This window comes from Acipenser ruthenus, chromosome 3, assembly GCF_902713425.1.
Source record: "Acipenser ruthenus chromosome 3, fAciRut3.2 maternal haplotype, whole genome shotgun sequence".
Taxonomy (NCBI): domain Eukaryota; kingdom Metazoa; phylum Chordata; class Actinopteri; order Acipenseriformes; family Acipenseridae; genus Acipenser; species Acipenser ruthenus.
Window position 1 is genome coordinate 17,890,450 of NC_081191.1, and position 19,582 is coordinate 17,910,031.

Sequence of the window (19,582 nt, forward strand, 5' to 3'; positions counted from 1 at the left end):
ATTTTGCTTCATAAAGTCGAATGAAACCTGCTGAATACATATGTGTTACGTTAACATATTGAACTAGATACTGCTTTGCAGTTTTCTATATAACAAATAAATGTGACATTTCGAAATCTACAATGAAATACTGTGCTATGGCATATGGCTTACTGTATTATGGCTTCCAGTATCATTTTGAAGTTTCTTTGATTACATTATGTTAAATATATATATATATATATATATATATATATATATATATATATATATATATATATATATATATATATATATATATACTGTATATTTTTTTTAAATTATGTCTCAATCCTAAAATTCAAAGTGATGCAAAACTTTTGGCCATAGCTGTATGCAACCTAGCATCTACAGCTTTGATTAAAAAGAATGCTATGAAAGGACAAGGGTCTATTTGCACTAAAAATGAAAGATTTTTTATAGAAGTTGTTTCACGTTTGATGTGGTTGTAGCTAACTAAATAATTTCATACATTTTTCCTGTTACAGTTTTTAAATAAGCACCTGTATAAACACATGTATTTTAATTTTAAAACAACATATCTAGTACTACATTAGGTTAAAGAAAATTCTTAGTTTGATTGCCTTCCCTTCCAGGAAATCTATTAAAGTTGCACATCCTGGGTCATTGCAGCTCAGTGGTGTATACTGGTTCAGAGCATGTTACTGGATGCAAAGCATGTCAGTCATTAGGGGAGGCAGCTGGTTGGATACTGACAGGAAAGAAATCTGAAGGGGTGAGGACAATTTCACTCCCCAGATTAAATGACCAAGAAAATGCAAGACTAGAAGTCCTGCAAACAGAAATGTCTTTAACTTTGTGTAGTAATAAGGTGTAAACACAGGTTTCTTTTTAAAACATATATCATTAATGGATGTACACGACTTTATGCAGCTACTTTAAATTATAGTTGCAGAAATTAATTTGTCTGTTGCCATTCTTATTTTCCCCCATGTTTTTACAATTCTATATTTTCCCACTTATGCAATTTTGCTTATTTTAAGGTCATTTTTTTGCAGAAGTAACTGAAAAGATATAAATAATCTGTGGCATTTTTGTAAATAACAAGGATTTGTAGATAATGTATTTGTAGACAACATAGCGGCAAAAGCAGAAGCATCTTTTAGTTTCTATGTTTCATGCCATAGAAGTGAACCATCTGCACTAGTGTGATTGGTCCCCTTTTAGATTTTTTCTTTGTGACCTCAAAAACTAGGTTCTAAAAATGACAACTAAAGATAATAAATAATAGGGAAAAGGTTTATTATGATCATTAGGAGTATTAGTATTTTAGGTCAAGGGACTCCTTATATTAGACAAGGGATATCTTCTTATCCCCTGTGAAAGATGCATGTCCCTGGCAAGCTTATAAGTTCTCTGCAATACCTGTGTGTGCAAACAAGTCTGACTCTTTCGTGACTCACATATTAATGAGTTTAATTAATTAGTGATCAGACTACGCATCAACAGAGTGGGGCTGCATGGTAAAGGGATACTGCAATTGCCAGTCTCAGCTCTAAATGAGGAGTTTAAATGCGCCAAGGTTCGATTGGAAATGACATTGGTGGAGTCACACAACGAATGTGTGAGGGAGGCAGCACCTGTGTTGAAAACTGGAAGAAAGTGTGCGGCAAAGGAAGCTGTGGAAGATGCAAAGGCTGCCCTTCGTATCAGTGATATCATGGGGCAAGTACAGCATGGAAGAGGAGGCCTAGGTCTCAGTTCAGCTCCTCCTACATGGCACAAAGCAGCCCCAGCTCAACAACCTGATATTGTCTTGTGGTCTGGATCAACACGCCTTGTTCACCTGGTAGAGTTAACAGTGCCATGGGAGGATGCTGTGGATGAAGCATATGAAAGGAAGAAACTTTGGTACGCTCAACTAGCTGCTGAAGCCGGACAGCGGAACAGCAAGGATGGAGAGTTCAGGTTTACCCAGTGGAGGTGGGTTGTCGAGGATTTGTGACACTCTACAACCCGGTTTCTCATGGACATCGGATTCAGTGGTCAACAGTTGCGATGCATAGTGAAGAACTTATCTGAAGCAGCAGAGAGGCACAGCAACTGGCTCTGTTTGAGACAAAACGATTCTGGTTGGGGACTTCAAGCACAGTAGAAAAAAGAAAAACTTTGATGTAAAGGAAGGCAAGTAAGCTGGGCTTAGCTGAGTGGGGGAACAAAGGGGGGTGATGCTGGGACGCCAGAGCCCTCTTAAGGTGCTGTGGGCTAGTTGACAAAACACCAAGGATGGAAGGTGCCCACTTGAAGACCCCAAGGAAGTACCCTCCTCAGCTCAGTTCAGACGGTTATCATGCTGATGCGCTAGAGAGGCCGCACTGTGGTTGATCCCTTGAGACAGCACTGCAGCTGGTGTGTGTGCCGAGGCAAAATACGCTGATCCTGCTTACAGTAAAAGAAGCTAAATCTTAGTTGGTGCTTATCTTGGCGAGAGCAGAGTCCAATATCAGCATGAAGTTTTAATACCTACTCTCATGTAATGTAAATCAGACTTTGCCTGGACATTTGAAACAATAAGTATCTAAATATGCTTTCCAAGTATTCAGGTTGTACACTTGTTTTCAGGGCAATGTCCCCCCCTGCTGTTCAACATGTGTATAACTTTTTCACTTCTAAGTTTAAGAATTAAAATACTTTGCGGAGCAAATGTAACAGGGCATTTAAGCCAAAATGTAACTTGATACATTTTTGTGAAAGGAAGATATAAGATACGACTTCTGATAAATGTAGTCAAGTGCCTTTTAGTTGTTAGTTGTGTAACAGCTTTAATTTACTTTTTTTTTTTTTTTTTAATTGCATTTTGGCAGAAAGACCTTGAAAAAGCTGGTCCTGTTTCTCAATGAAAAAAATGCAATGAATGATGAATTATATATAAAAAAAATAAAGTAAAAAAAATCATTAAGGGGGCATAGTGTGGCACAATTCTATTGAGTTGTTTAAATTGTTTTGTGTTTTTTCTTTTTTTCTTTCTTTTTTTTCTTTACTAAAAAACATTAACTCTGATTCAGCATGCTCAGCAAAATACATGCCAAACCAAGTTTAGTCATCAAAAACACTTTTAAATGCTGGTCCATACCTTGTAGCAATGGGGTCCCACGCAACAATATCTGCATTGGAGCCTTTGGCAATTGTTCCTTTCCTGGGATAAAGGTTTTTAAAAAAAATTGCTGCATCGGTGCTAGTGACAGCTACAAATCAATTTTCCTATTTGACCCTTTAACAATTAATTATAATGGTCTGAAGTGAAAATTTGAAATGTCATTTTTGCAATTATATTTTATGTTGGTTGTTAAATAAAATGTTGTCAGGTCATGAGTAGCACACAGTTTCTGTTGTTTCACACACTGTTACATCTTTATACTATTTGCAGGGTTATTTTAACTGTCTTGTGCATTCTTTGAGCTGAGAGAAATCAGAAAACACGAAATCTGTATCCATTATTACAGTTTGTTATTGATTGAGTATAGTTAGATGTATTTCATTAATATGTTTTTAGAAATATCTTCAATTAATGTGCAGCTATTGACTGCTGCATAACGGCAAAAGCTGATTGAGACAGCAGTAATAAAAATGTTCACTTGGAAAAGGAATACTATAGTATGTACATACATACAGTTGTAGTCAAAAGTTGACATACTGATGGAAATTTAATTTCTATAAATTTATTAAAGAATTTTAGGAAAATTATTTTGCTTTTGTGGATGAGGGGAAAAAAAGTTACAAGAAATAGATGTCTACAATTATTTATTTAAGCAATTGTTTTTGCAAAACTCCAAAAATGCTAATTCAAAAGTATTGATACCCTGATAAGGAAACAGCAGAAGCGTTTTTTTGTTTGTCATATCCAGTAAAGTTACTTTTTAATGACAGCATATCACATAACAAATGCACAAGACAATTTGCAGCATGCTTCTCAAATGACAAATAAATACATATACAATCACATGTTCAGTACCAAAACATTTAATTTACAAAAAAAAAAAAAATGAAGTCATAAATAACATTAACAGGATTAGACATTAGAGTTTGCAAACCATTCCTTTCCACTCTGTCCAATTGAATACTTTAACCTTACTAATTAAAATCAAAAAGCTTTTATAAGTAGCCGAATACCAACGTGGGGTGGGGGTGTAATCACAGATCTCAATCTCCTTAAATATAGTACCATTAAATGGTAAGCCAGTGTCCTTGTTTGTACATTCCCCTTTAAGGATAGATGGTGTATTTTAAGAAATGCCTGAAGCCATATTAATATAATAAATCCATTAATTATGAAGATTAGGAAACACAATGTTTCCGCTTTTAACCATAGTTTAGACCCCAGGTTATTTTAAATGTCAGTGTGTGACCTCTTGGGTTCTTATTTATGCCTTTTCTAAAATATATAGGATTAACTGCATGAGCTGTGGTTGCATTTAAGTTTTTGCTATGTATAAAAATATTCAGAAGTGCAGTCTTCAAAAGATCTAATTCCACCACTCCATTCAGTAAGAGGACATCTGGCAGGGTAACATTTATATTGTTTTAAAAGAGAACTTTTTCTTAAAATAAAATTCACTTAAAATATCCACTTCTGGGGAGCACTTGGGCTGTATTTTAAACTGCATGCAGCTTCTGCATAGCTGTTGTTTTGAACATTATCTTAAAAGCTGAGAAAAAAAATAAAATTAAGCTTCAACAGATGCCTAAAATTGTACCGTACCTATAATAAATATAGTACCTAACAAAGCAGCAATGCCTCATCATCACTTGTTTCACTTTTTCCAATTGCTTCCAAGCATGCATCAGGTATCTGAGCAGTATGAACCATGCCACAGTGTTCACAAGGTCCATCCCTGCTAGGTGGCCTTGTTCTGTGTAATGTTGCAGGATGAGGGTGGATAGGCCCTTGCCCATGTTGTTCTGAGGCAAGTTCGAGTAAAGGCCTAGCACAGTCGTTCAAGTCAATGTCTGAGGCTGCATCAGAAACAGGAATCAACAGTTCCACGTCGTCGTCTTCATCTCTTCCACCGTTCCCATGATCAAGCTGCCGTAAAGGGCTTTGGTTCGGGTTTGTTGAACAGGATCTTCTGAGAGAGAAGCTTACCCGTCGAAGACTTTGAGTCACACGACTGAATGCATTGGTTAGTTGCTGTCTACCTGGGCCGACAGTGGGTGGTTCGACAGTTCCAACTTCTCTTGCATTTCCTGTGTTGTTCCTGCTTGGCTGCTGAGCTGTTGCACTTCGGGACGGTGCTACTGTAACCTCCACTGCGGTCGTTGGTGGGGTCTTTTGAGGTAGCAAAGCAGAGACTCCACCGAATGCAACTGGGACATCCCGCCTCTCACTCTCTGCGTCAGTGTCATCAGAATCAAAGGGATGAAGACTTGTGTGTGCACCAGTCCTTTCAGGCTCTCTGGCTGTGCAGTTTTCAGCAGTGCCATCCTCTGCATCACCAGAGACTAAAGCCAGGGAACCAGTGCGTTGAGACCCTGTGAAATTGAAGAGGCGTCTCCAAATGTTCCTGCTTCTCCCAGACATTGGAAGTCTGATTGAAGTAAATCCAAGCTGGGAACGTACTGCTAGTCTGAGGTTTTCCAACACTGATGCCTAGAAAAATAAGGAAAAAAAGTCAAACATTTAACTTTCTAACCACATGGACTCAAATCTTCAACACCCTAAAATCCATTACGACTATAAAACATGAATGTTTTTGTTCAAGTTCATATTAACTTACATGGAATGCAAAGTAAAATGAGCAGTTCTCACAAACATGTAAACTGGTCAATCACATTATCATTGTTCACATTCTGCATGTGGCAACAAGTGCTTTCCACAAATAGTCAAAGCACTTAAAAGGCAGGCTGAAGAATCATTCTGGTTCACGGATGCAAAAGATACTGAACCTCTCTAGACAATAGGGAACCTAAAGTGCAACATCAAATCAGAAGGTCCAACACAATATTCTTTCCTCCTTCGGCCAATAGGTTGTGGCTTGTAAAGTAGCAGGAGGTGTTTACACAAAATACACTATGGTCCAGAAATATAAATAAAAGTGTATCAGTAACATACTGCACATTTATCCATCCACTGCTGTAAATATATATGTACATATTGTACAAATTCTATCAGTAAGTCACAAAGTACAGTGTTTAATCCGGGGACTTACTGACCTGGCTTGCTGAGCACACTGGGAAATCTTCCACTGGCGGGATCAAACCTTGTGCAATCAGTTGGCCGTAGGAGGGGGGTGCCTCCCTTCTTAGCAGCTCTGCTTCAACCCTTGACAGCTGGGTTTCGAATGACCTGAAAGTAGACAACAAATAAGGATCTCTGCGATACAAACAAGTCTAAGACAGAAACCATTTGCTTTAATGTAACCCACTGCATTATTAAATGGGGTTTCATTTGTCTCAGGCGACCCTCATGGCATATCAAATGATTATTGTGAACTGTGAAAAATAAAGGCTGCTGAAAAAATTGTACATTTAGACTAAACATTGGTTCTCAAAACACTTATCATACTGCAGATGGTTTATTAAGTTGTACTATTACATCTGAATCCATATCCTCCCCCACCACCAAACACACACAATTAAGACAGACCCTCCCTCAAACAGCAGTCATCAGTATACAGCATTTTTTTTTTTTTTTTTAGAAATTTCAGACATTACCAAAGCAGATTAAAGACTTTGCTTGCCACAACTACACTCAATACATTAGATACAATTTGAAAAAGGCAACCATTTCCTTCTAACCCACTACAATGCTTTAATTTAAGAGCATCAGGGTAATACTTATGATGTCACTACATTTCAAATGAATGGTCTGTGGAAGTGGGATGTGATGACTATATGCAACCCTTTTTCTGCCCTTTTAGTTCAATTTAGAAAACAAAAAATAAACATGGAGAGAAAACTATTTGCATGCAGTTCTGTTGTATTCACACAAGAGGGAGTGATTTTTCATCTCATGTGCTCAGTTGTGCAGATGAAATTTCTGATAAATAATAATAATAATAATAATACTTTATTTTTATATAGCACCTTTCATAGTGGACCACTATCACAAAGCCCTTTACAGAGGTAGGCTGTGAACTGTGCATTACATGCAGAGTCACTTATAATAGGACCCTGATTTAACCTCTCATCAGCAGGATGGAGCACAAGGAGGTTAAGTGACTTGCTTAGGGTCACACAGTGAGTTAGTCAATGGCAGAGGTGGGATTTGAACTGGTGACCTTCTGGTTACAAGTCCTGGACTTTAAACCACTGGACCACATTGCCTCCTTGATCATTCTCAATTTACAATTTACTTTGTACATATAATACAATGAAAGCCACACTAAAATTAGATTTCTGAAGAAAAGTGGTTGTAGGTTGCTTAAAATGCTGATACGTAACCAGTCCCAGGAGAAACTCATTAAAAATAAATAATAAATATGAAGATACAGTACAGTTCTTCTACCCACCTTCGCTCAAACATCCTCAGCGAATAAAGTTTGCACGTGCACCCGAGTGCTATAACAAGGAGCAGACCACAGACGAGACTCCCAATAACAGCTGCGGTGATCACCCGGGTTGGGACAATCACTGGGCAGTTCTCCTCATCGCTGCCGTCTCCACAGTCATCCTGAGAGTCGCAGACCCAGCTCTCGAACACGCACCGGTTGTTTTTGCAGTGGAAGTTGCCTGGCTGGCAGAAGAAGCAGTTCTTCTCATCAGAGCCATTGGGACAGCGGTTTTGGTAGTTGCAGCGGTCTGAGCGGAGGTAGCAGATCCCGTTCCTGGTGCATGGGAACTCATCCTTTTGGCATGTGCTGCAGTTCACCTCATCCCTGCCATTGGGACAGTGCCAGTAGCCGTCACAGCGCTGCTGCTCTGTGTAACAGCCCCAGTTGCCCCCGCATGGGATCTCCCATGGCAAGCAAAAACCTTCCACCTGGTAAGTAGCATTAAACCCACGAGCTGCATTGATCTTATCCACATAGAAGTGAATCCGGATTTGCCCAGAGGATGACACAACTGTAACCGGTGCCCGAGAGTCAAATGCCGTCAGGACACGCAGAAGCTTATGGGGATGCTCTTCCAGACCATCATACACTTTAACATAGTCCCCGTAGCCTGTACCGTCAAGCTTGAAATCCGTAAAGCGCAAAATAACCTTACGCTGATCACCTGTGTCGATAATCCAGGTGCAGTTGCTCCCAGGTGGGTAGAAGTCAGGATAATTGGGAGAGCTGAAGGTACCGTAGAAGTTTCTGAGCCACTCCCCACATGTTGGAACATCACAGTCAATCTCATCTCCCAAATCCTGGCAGTCAATGTTGCCATCACACTTAAGGGATTCTGGAAGGCAAGTGTAAACTCTGGTGTAGCGTGAAAGACACTGGAACTGGTTAAATGCACAAGGCTCAAAAAAGTAGGCAGCGGTGGGGCTGGACTGCAAACATAGCTCTTCATCTGAGTTGTCTCCACATTCATCCATTGTGTTGCACTTCCAAGTCTCAGGGATGCATTTCCCATTTGCACAGTGAAACTGATCCCAGTCACAGCTGGGCTCCTGAGGTTTTCCTAGAATTGAGGAAAATAAGTAGTCTATTAGCATTTCTGTTTCAGGAGCACAACTGTAATCCACTTTTCACCATGCAAAAGATTTGGCAGCAGGTTGCCCGAAATACATGAACCCCGGACATGAGAGTTTGTGTTTGTTAGGTCTTTATCATATAGAAATCAAAGTCACACTGTGGCGGAGTGTCCCGCCCCTATTTATTATTATTTGTTTGCAGCGCAGATAAAAGCGCAGCATCTTTTGTTATTGTTTATAATTTAAAAACCCAGTGAGGATGCGTGACTGATCAGCTACTGATTATTTAACTAGCTGACAGTCGCACATCCTTACCAAATGCGTGCAGACTGTGGCCGAGGGGTAATAAGATAATTAACAGCTAGTTAACCCCTCGGCCACAGATGCGCTCTTGCAATAACAAATACCTGTTATGTAAGAAAGCCTAAAGCCTTTGCCAGTCTCACTAGCATCTGAATGAAACTTGATCCACACATGGTCCTGGGAAGATATGTAAGGTGCTGGAATTGAGGAGCCACAAGCCCGATAGCCATCAAGGTTTTTGTATGTTCCAATAGAGATCCAATCAGAGCTACATCTGTGAGCGCTCTGGATTTCAAAATCCTGAAAACTGAACAAATAAGGAGAGAGAGAGAGATTAGTCTACATTTACAGCTAACCTGAAAGAATCCCTCCTTATTAACCAAAGGCAAACTGTTCCTGGAAAACGTGTTTCATAAAACAGAATCCAGTTCTGGATACAAGGAAACATCCAGCACACATTGTTTTTACAGGGCTTTACTCCAACAAACACAAACACATACAAAGGATGAAGTGCTTCCTCTGCTGGTAACTCAACTACATTACTATCAGCCCCAAAAGATAGGTTGCAACTCTGGTAATTGAAAATAAAGGTTATGTAAAAGATCTCGGATATTGATGTAGGAAAATAAACAAAGTTGAAAAAGTGATGTACACATAAGCCCATGTTGAACATATTGCCTGCTAAATGTATCTGTATAAGAGAAATGCAATCTGTTTCCTGAATTAGAACTGCTGTAAGCAGTAGGAGCAGGCTCAGGGCCCATGTCAATCAGTTATATATGAGCAAGCACATATAAAAGGGTGGAGAAAGCTTGTGTCTATTTGCAAACCAACTGCACATCTGGTTAAGAAGGTGTGCTTTCTGAAAAAGTAGAGTTCAAAGGAAGGCTATAGTAAAATAGACAAGACACCAAGGAATTCTACTCCATTGTAAAGTTGAAAAGTGATTTGGGGGAATGCAGTTCTCATTTCTAGACGGACAGGGGAGACGGGACGGCGACGGGGGTTACCTGATAGTTATGATTTCACCCGGGTTGGTTCTAATATACCAACTGCAGTTGATTCTATCTGGATATTCAAATGGCCACCCAGGGCTGGTGATGATTCCACTCTGTGCCCTGATTTGCTCTGGAACATCTCCACAAGCTGCAATTATAAATATTAAAGCACCACATTAAAAGATATCAGAAGTATATCAATTACAGTTTAGATTATTTTTTTGAAGCACCTGATAATTGAAATGACAGAAAAAGGGGATCGCTCCTAACCTGTTCAAGGATGTACCTGTTGCTATCCTAACATTGTATGCATATTGATTTTCAAATGCTCATACAATATCAACCAAAAATGTATTGGTTTTGTCTTGCTATATATGTATACAGTGGTAGTCATGGCCAGCTATACAAAATAGTAAAGTATGGCACGTTGGACTCCACAATAAAATTGAGGTCAATGCGATATGCAGTTTAGTTAACCTGTCCTGCACCTGCTGCACACTTTACTACTGAATTACAAAGTTTACCAGTAAATGTCACCCTAAAGATCAGGTCACTACAGAAAGCCACCTTCTAAAACGAAATACTACACATTATAATTTAAATCATACAGTTAAACGAAATCCAACAAAATACAGTACAGTAGATGTGGACCAATGCACAGAAAGTTCATGTTAAATTTCCCAAATGCTGATCTTAATCACAAACATACAAATAACCTAATATTTCAAACAGTTTGGCGAACAAGATATGTTCAATATGCTGTAGCTTAATGCTTTATCGTTATTTTAATTACACTATGTAACACAATTTTTGTTCCTGGGTAGTAAGTGTTATTTCCTAATTGCTTATGCCTCAAAAGTATAGAAAATGGCTATTATTCCCCACAAACTTTGCTTTTGTGACCAGGACAGTGATATTTTGAAATTTACCTATTTCCAATGTGAAAACGGGCGAATGTGTGTCTTTTCGTTCACATAAAGTCAGAAAAAAACAACATATGAATCCAAATTAACATGTATTTATACTAAAGTAATACAAAATTGACTACAAAAGATTTAGAAGCTAGTAGTTTTTCGAGATTTACGATTATACTGTAAATCACTTTCACGAATCAGCCCCCAAATGTAGTCTCCCATCATGTTCTCGTTATACTGTCCTTGGTAGCGGCGTTCAAAGTCCAGTATATCCTGGTGGAAGCGCTCGCCTTGCTCCTCCGAGTACGCTCCCATGTTCTCCTTGAATTTATCAAGATGAGCATCAAGGCTATGGACTTTGAGGGACATCCTACAGCCCATTGTGCCGTAGTTCTTCACCAGAGTCTCAACCAGCTCCACATAGTTTTCGGCCTTGTGATTGCCCAGGAAGCCCCGAACCACTGCGGCAAAGCTGTTCCATGCCGCTTTCTCCTTACTAGTGAGCTTCTTGGGGAATTCATTGCACTCCAGGATCTTCTTTATCTGTGGTCCGACGAAGACACCGGCTTTGACCTTTGCCTCAGACAGCTTAGGGAAGAAGTCTTGAAGGTACTTGAAGGCTGCCGACTCCTTATCTAGAGCTCTGACAAATTGTTTCATAAGGCCCAATTTGATGTGCAGTGGTGGCATCAGCACCTTCCGGGGGTCCACCAGTGGCTCCCACTTGTCGTTGTTCCTCCCCACAGAGAACTCGGTCCACTGTAGCCAGTCCCGCCTGTGGTAGTGCGCCTTGGTGTCCCTGCTGCCCCAAAGGCAAAGATAGCAAGGAAACTTGGTAAAACTGCCTTGGAGACCCATCAGGAATGCCACCATTTTGAAGTCTCCTATGACCTTGATGCCATCTCAGAAAAATGCAGATATGTATCCACTTAGGCAGCTGAAACTAAACTGAACTGGTGGGCTAAGGCCCCTGTATTTATACTACTATTTATATTACTGGAAAGTTCTAGAAAGTTCTAGAAGTTACTCAGCACTGAATCTATCTGGAATGTTCTGGAAAATAGGTACATTTCAAAATATCACTGTCCTGGTCACAAAAGCAAAGTTTGTGGGGAATAATAGCCATTTTCTATACTTTTGAGGCATAAGCAATTAGGAAATAACACTTACTACCCAGGAACCAAAAAAAATAATAATTTGTTACACGGTGTTATTGACATTAAGACAGTCAAACCTGCTTTTTTCTTTGAACAGAGTAACTATACCAGTAACTATAATATACTACTAAAAATGTTATGAAAATTAAATATTCCAAAATGATCCACTTACTTGGACTAAGTTAGTACCACTGCTAATCCCAACAGCAAAGTACCAAAAATTGATTAGATCATTGGGCTCATAAGTTAAACTAGATCAAGTTTAGTACTGACTGCAGTGTATTAAACCAGACCCTTGTGGTCACAAAAAAAGATCCACATTAAGGGGATTAACTTTACATTATCCAGCAATAACGTAGGCCTAATTTTAGACACTTTTTTTTTTTTAAAAAACCTTACGTTTCTCTTGGTAGCTTGTGAGGGGAATTTATTTTAAAGAATAGGAATATTGTTTCAGATGTGTACTTTTAGAATGCAGTTAATCTAACAATAAAACTACATTGCAGCTATAGATATTAAACCTTAATACCTTATTTTTGGTTAAACATTTAAATAGCAATTCACTCCAAGAAAAAAAAGCACTGCAAAGTTGGCCAGGATAACTAAGCTTTTGTTATTTTTAATGCATTTTTATCTGAATGTAATAAATTTTCATTTCATTTTACACATTCAGTCTCAACAGACAGAACTATTATCCTGCACTGTGTCCACCTTTTCAAGGGTATTCTCAAGGACACACTGGTCAGAATGCAAATGTGTTTCAACACAAACATCTCTTGTGTAATAACTGCTGGAACTCAATATTTGCCACGTGAAGTCATGCATGAAATTTAAACCCTGAAGATCACTAAAAATGACTTACCACTGGAAATCCCTGAAACATACACATTTTCATTGTGCTCCGCTTGAACCACATTTCCTAAAATAAAAAAATAAAAAAAACATTTAAATAAAATATGATATCCTAATCAACGGCCAGATTAAAGTTGGAGGAGAAACCAGTCATGCGCTATGTTATTAAAAAAAAAGAAAGCAGTGATGCGAGTAACACTGAAGAATTTGGCAATCAGTACAGTATGTACTCCTGTTTAATGCCAAGCAAGACACCTACCAAATTAAACCAAATTCCACCTATTCAGAAAAAAACAGCATAAGGTATGTTTCATTTAACCAATGACGCTTGCTCTACAAAAGTTATAGAAGAGTAAATATAGTAAATGTTGTTTTTGGTGTGTTAATACTACTTAATATTCACTGATTCAAGACAAAACAGGAAAAAAATGTATTTAGCGAAAGAGTGACCTATTTTTTCCACAGAAACCTGTTTAACTGATAGTCATGTTTGTCAACTGCCAGACATTTTACAAAGCGTTAGTTTTATAAGTGCCAGAAGCTGTAGAAAGTTTTTTTTTTTTTTTTTTGTGGCTTAACGGATACACAATTTTTTGTACAATACAAATGGGTCAGTCCATGTCAATTCAATCACTTCAGGAAGGTTTTTGACCTGACCTCTTCCAAATTTGGATGCTGTTCGGCATGGGTGTTGGTGCCAGAGATAAAAGATTGCCCCAAGTTTGACGTCTCTAGGCCGAATGGTTTTTATGCGAGAGATCACCAAATATTTTACCTGAAATGGCTCCCAGATGAGAACAATGACATAAAAGTACCAATTACTTTTTATTATTAATGCTACAGTAAAAAATGTGGCGCTCTATCCAAATATGCCATTGTTTTAGATTTGACGTAAAACAGAATTTTTACCTTTGACCTTAAATTGTTGAGCTTTGACCTCACTTGGACTGTCAGCCCCAGCATGGATGACCAAAATCAAGGTTGGATACTGAAGTTCACACCATCTTTTGTACCAAAAATCAGCCTGGGAACTTGATGGGATCAGGAGGTAATCATTCATTACACTGCTCGACCCATGACACCGTTGCTGTCCATTTATTTATGAAGAGGCTCCTTGCATATCTGAGAACAAAGATTCAGGTGAAATATATGTTTTACTTCTCAGATGGTGCTGCTTCGTAGTACAACTGAAAAACGTAACCAGCCTTGCATATCACCAGCAAGATGTCGGAATGCCACTTTGCAACGAGCCCCAGGAAAGGGCCCTGCAATGCCACTTTGCAACGAGCCCCAGGAAAGGGCCCTGCAATGCCACTTTGCAACGAGCCCCAGGAAAGGGCCCTGCAATGGCATTGGTGGAACCATTAAGCGGCTCGCAGCAAAAGCAGGCCTTCAGAGGCTGAATGATCCAATCCTCACCCCAAGTGCCCTTTTTGAATAGGCCATGGATGCTCTCCCCGACATTCATTTTGATTACATCACAACAGATGAAGTCGACACCAAGGAGAAAATCTTGCAAGCTTGGCTCAATGCATCAGTGACATTAACTGGAACACACCAGTTCCATTCCTTCTGTCCAGGGATTACTCTGCCCAAGATGTGGGGAAAAACTGTGAAAGACAGCAGCTGGAGAGAGCTTATCCTGATATTGCAAACTATGTTGCCTGCGAATACAATGGCAAATGGTGGCTGGCTTTTATTGAACGTCTGCCAGAAAGTCACGAGGTCAGAGTCAAGTTTGTGCTGATCCAGCAGGATGCAAAAAGTTTTTCATTCCCAATGCATCCAGACATCTTGGTTGTGGGTCAAGACCAAATCCTCCTGTTGGTGACCCCCACCACAGCAACAGGAAGAATCTACACGTTGCCAGAGAAAGAACTGCAGAAGGCAACAACAGTGCTCATGGTCATCAACCGAGTTGACATAGACTGTAATGATGTTGCAAGTTTTGCCAGTCATGTGTACTTAACTCATCACACCAGCCTTTCCACTGTGTATGAATCATAACCATTCACATCCCTTACTGTGCCAATGTTATTACATTATTAAAAGCACAAGTTGAGCAAGTTGTTTTTCTTTTCCAGCCATTCCTAAATGTATCACCCATGAAACTACAATGACACAATGGAATGAGTGAATACCTCCTGATCCCACCAAGATCCCAGGCTGATTTTTGGTACAAACTTAAGAGGATGGTGTGAACTTCAGTATCCAACCTTGATTTTGGTCATCCACGATGGGGCTGACAGTCCAAGTGAGGTCGAGGTTCAACAATTCACGGCCAAAGGTCAGAATTGTGTTTGACATTAATATGAAGAGACGTGAAACTTTGGGAAATCTTATATCTCTACGGCACCATCCCTGCCAAACAGCAGCAAAATCCGTGAACATCTGGTTTCGAGTGTGGTTGACCCGACATGTACTGACCCAAATGTAAAAGTGCAACTAACTGCTCCAAAATACTCCTGTAGAAGTTTTAAATGTACACTTTAATGTACAATGTATGCAACAAGGTTCCAAAGTGAAAACACAAATATGTAAAGTGAACCATTTCCACAGTTCCTAGGGAATTTATTTCAATTATTAAACTTTAAAACCAGTATGACAGTTTTAGGAAGTTCACATTTGGGAAAAGAAAGACACAAAACAACTCAATTATTAAAACAAGAAGTAATAAAAATAACATTCCAATGGCCTTTTGTACTGGGATGCAGCTTGTCAAGATATTCATCCTCTATGAAGTCCTTACTTTACTTCCTAAGAGGGTATTTCTTTTGCTTCTCGTCAGTGCCGGGGTTGCATCGTTAGAACATTAAACTGAACAGTATCAGAGCTAAAGGAAGAAGGTAACTAGTATATCTTGCTTTTAATTGTATTAATACTTGTACTGTGATTCTTGAAAAATGTATTTTTGTTTACGACTGTAAGTCGCCCTGGATAAGGGCGTCTGCTAAGAAAAAATAAATAAAAAATCATAATAATAATAATAATAATAATAATAATAATAATAATAATATGCAAATTATCCTTGGCACTGTACATTTTAGATACAGACAGGTCTTATTCACAAATTGGCCTTTACAACAGTACAAGTAACAATGTGGCATTAGTAGTGTTAACAGGCTGGTTGGTTTTAAGTGCTCCTTAACCTGCTTATTAAAGCACTGCTATCCATCAAAACAATGAACTGGTGAAAGATCGATTAGCCTAGGCCACAGCAGCATTATAGTACATGTCAACCTGAAGTGTCAAGTGGCTGCAGTGTCTGAAGGTATTTTGGATACAAATATAGATTTATGAAGAGCCCTTAAAAGTGTGTATTTCAAGAGTGCTATAGTGCATTATGCAAAGTGGGATGTACTGTTTGGATACTGTACCAAGGGACCTTATTGGGTCTGTACAGTACCACCAAAAAACTTGGAAAGGGTGCAAAAGTCAGTTAAGGTTTCAATAGTAGTTGCCAGCCAGGCAATACTGTAACATTACTGAAATCAGTGCATACATTCAAAGGAGAGTCACCAAGATGATCTGTTCCCTACTTTGCAAAAATGACTCCACATATGGAGCTGTTGTGCTTGTACATTTGCATAGATAGTATGTTGTAGGGTGAGCCAATAAAAATGTAATTTAAGCACTGCTCCTCCTGCTGTGGCTTCCTATACAGCACAGCTATTCAAAAAGCAACACAGAAACAGAACACACTTTAAAACAAAGCCTTCTATTTATAACTGGTGTGGGCAAATTACATTGGAAAATCTCAACAGAATAGCAAAACATTCTATGCATAAAGTAGAGCCATCTAAATTACATAGAAATAACATGGGGCAAAGGAAACCCTGAACATAACAGGGAAACGTACTGTGATCGTTCTGTTCTCAACAGTGAAGAATATTCCTAGGGTTGTAATAGACTGAGATACTGAAGTGAAACCCTATCAGCACTACTGTAGCTAGCTGTGCTTGAAGATTTCACTTCAAAGACTTCATGTAAATTAATGTGAGTATTAATGCCTCTGAACACAAACTACAAAGGTTGATACAGAATATGCCATTGTTTAACTGTGGTATCAAAAGGGAGCTTGGCATAATGGCTGTTGCACTGTAAAAAAAAAAAAAAAAAACACTTGTAATTCTTTAGGTCAGTTATTGTACTCAGTACTTAACATCTACTTTAACATTTGGAAAGAAAGGGCAGAGATAGAAAGAGAAGACCTGCTTTTCAGGGAACGTTTTCCATCAAGAACAATGTGAACAGTAGGGCCTACATCTGACAGCTTACCATGAACACAGAACTGGGTTGTACATTATCTTTCCACTGTTAAAAACATGTTCAAAAGCTCTACATATGGTTCTGAAACGGTTTGATAAGTCTTACAGTAGCATTCAAGTTGTGTTATTAGATTTGTGGCCATTACAAATACTGTAAGCAACACAAGGATAGACACACTGAAATTATCCTTTACTAGTTTATAAACCAAGGAATGTTATGCGGTAGAATGGTTCTATCATTGTGGAAATTCCAGTATTTTAGTCATTATAATACCCAGAGAAGACTACAGTACAAGTGTGATGAAAAATAGGCTTTTTTTTTTTTTTTTTTTTTTAAGAAAGGGTATGGATGTTTTTCTGGGAGTGAAAGCTTCTGCCAACACAACAGCATTTAAAACAGCCTTCTCGTGTATCAACAAAATGACCAAATGGAAACATTGTAACCCATACGATATTTTAAAGTTACAATTAAATGTACAAGAATGATGAAACCCAATTACAACTGTTATTTCTGTATTATGTTAGCATATTTGCTAAACTGGACATCAAAACAATTTACAATAAAAACAAATTATAATTAACTTACCCAAAAGGCTGAAACCGATGAGGAAGTGGACATATTTCCCAACCAAGAGAGCACATTTATTTGAGACCAAACCGAGGGCCATAGCAACAGATGGATAAAGACTTGTGGATCACAGCTATTTAATACAGAATTGTTTAGATTTCTTTTGAATGAAAAAAAATGGTCTGTAGTTCTATAACTAAGTTGTATTACTCAAATTAATACCAAACCGTCAAACAAGGATCTGGGCTAAAAAAAAACTTATAACAATGGATTCTATTCTATCGTATCGATGTCGATCAAGCGCTATTTCACACACCTAATGCGGTCACGGCCAGTTTCACTTTTGTTAGGAATCTCCAGCACCAAACATAAAAAGTCCCTTGTATGTACCGTAAACTATACTTAAAAGAATATAAATAAATAAATACAAAAAAAAAAGTTTACAGTTCTCTTTAGGTGTTAATCTTCCAAAACTACCTCTATGTTATACTAAAAAAATGCAGTAGTTACCAGGACTGAAATAATAATAAAACACGTTAAAAATAGCAAAAAAAGCTTTACCGACACTGTCCCGTCATTCATTTTCGCATATCCAGGACAGTGAAGACAAAAGAAGTCCACATCACCATCCTCATCTTTCGTTTGGAAAAACAATTTAACGCATTACATTTAAACGTGGTTGCTACAAAATAAAAAACAGGTTACATTAGACGCTTAAAACCAAGCCTTTGCAAATAGTCCCGTCTTTTTATTTTTATTTCCCAATGTATTTACGCCTACAGTCTCGGTTACTATCCAAGTAGCGTTGCCATTGATTAAGCAACAATAATACGAACAAGGAAACCTCCCCATTAAATTAAAAATATCGTAGTTACACCGTAACCGAGTCTACTTTTCACTCACTGAGTGCTCGTAAATAAATCATTGTGTTACTGCGTTCTACTTTTTATTTCCAGACTAAAATGTAATCTTATATTGCTCAGGCCCTGAACAGCTGAAACTAAAACTATGGCTGTATATGTTGTTACAGCCGGGTCCCAACAGCTCCCTCTGTCTTTCTCTCTCTTTTTGTCTCTCTCTTTCACTGAGGGTGAAAGTTCGCCAGATAGGCGTACGTCACAGCAGCTCCCGCACAGACATTTTGGTTTGTGTTCGTTGTAGAATGAACGCTGGCTGGTTTAAATATAACACAGACCAGATAAATAAATACTGTAATTAGTGTATTTTTCTCTTAACTGCCAAGAACAAACTCCAGGGCAGTTTTCTATCTACTGTACTTAACTCATTGCTTCACAAAGATTTAAATCTAGACCTTGTTTATATAACTAGAATGAAGAACGTGTTTTGTTCCTAAAGGTGCTTGGGACTTGGAGTAATATAACCCATGCACACATTATAAAAATGTCTTGACATTCAGGAAGCAGCTACCTGGCAATCATATCAAGCATTACTGCTGAAAGTGTTTCAGCTCAAAGATTTGAGAAGTGATACAATTGTTGTGCTGCTGCTTGTTTGAAGATCAGCTTTCATCCTCATATCTTGTTTCCCTGCATCTAATCCTAGATGACAGAGAGTGGTAACCAACACTACCAGTTCATCCAGCAGGTGGGCTGGTCATACCTGTATGTCCTACTTGCACTTTCCCTAGATTAACTTTCTTTAACATGTATCATTCCATTTTTTAATGTACTATTCATTGTGTTTGGATCTTTCTCTTGAAAGGGGGTACAAAGAAGACAATGTACATAAACATTTCTATGGTTATGGAATTATCTTTAAATCCATTAAATATAGGTCAGATAAATGGCAAACAGCATTAGAAAATAAATGTTTAAAATACCCATAATTAGAACTTTAAAAGTTAAATGAGTAGAAGTTTTTGGTATGCAATTGTATGTATTTTTGTGTTTTCTTAATTTT

The 19,582-nt window shown here is 38.4% G+C and overlaps 1 protein-coding gene across 2 annotated transcripts; it reads right to left on the reverse strand.

Annotated features, from left to right (window-relative positions):
- Positions 1 to 3,763: 3,763 nt before the first annotated feature.
- On the reverse strand, positions 3,764 to 18,816 carry LOC117395024 (low-density lipoprotein receptor-related protein 12-like). 2 transcript variants are annotated; one of them, XM_033993862.3, is made up of 7 exons: positions 17,681 to 18,816; positions 12,837 to 12,893; positions 9,916 to 10,051; positions 9,010 to 9,212; positions 7,488 to 8,589; positions 6,190 to 6,322; positions 3,764 to 5,626 (listed from the first exon to the last, which is right to left on the reverse strand). In XM_033993862.3, exons 1-7 carry the CDS (start codon positions 17,760 to 17,762, stop codon positions 4,757 to 4,759), a joined length of 2,583 nt encoding a protein of 860 aa, XP_033849753.3. In that variant the 5' UTR covers positions 17,763 to 18,816; the 3' UTR covers positions 3,764 to 4,756. The 2 variants fall into 2 exon arrangements, with proteins under 2 accessions (XP_033849753.3, XP_058868670.1); XM_059012687.1 differs by lacking the exon at positions 17,681 to 18,816 and adding an exon at positions 13,736 to 13,901.
- Positions 18,817 to 19,582: the final 766 nt, after the last annotated feature.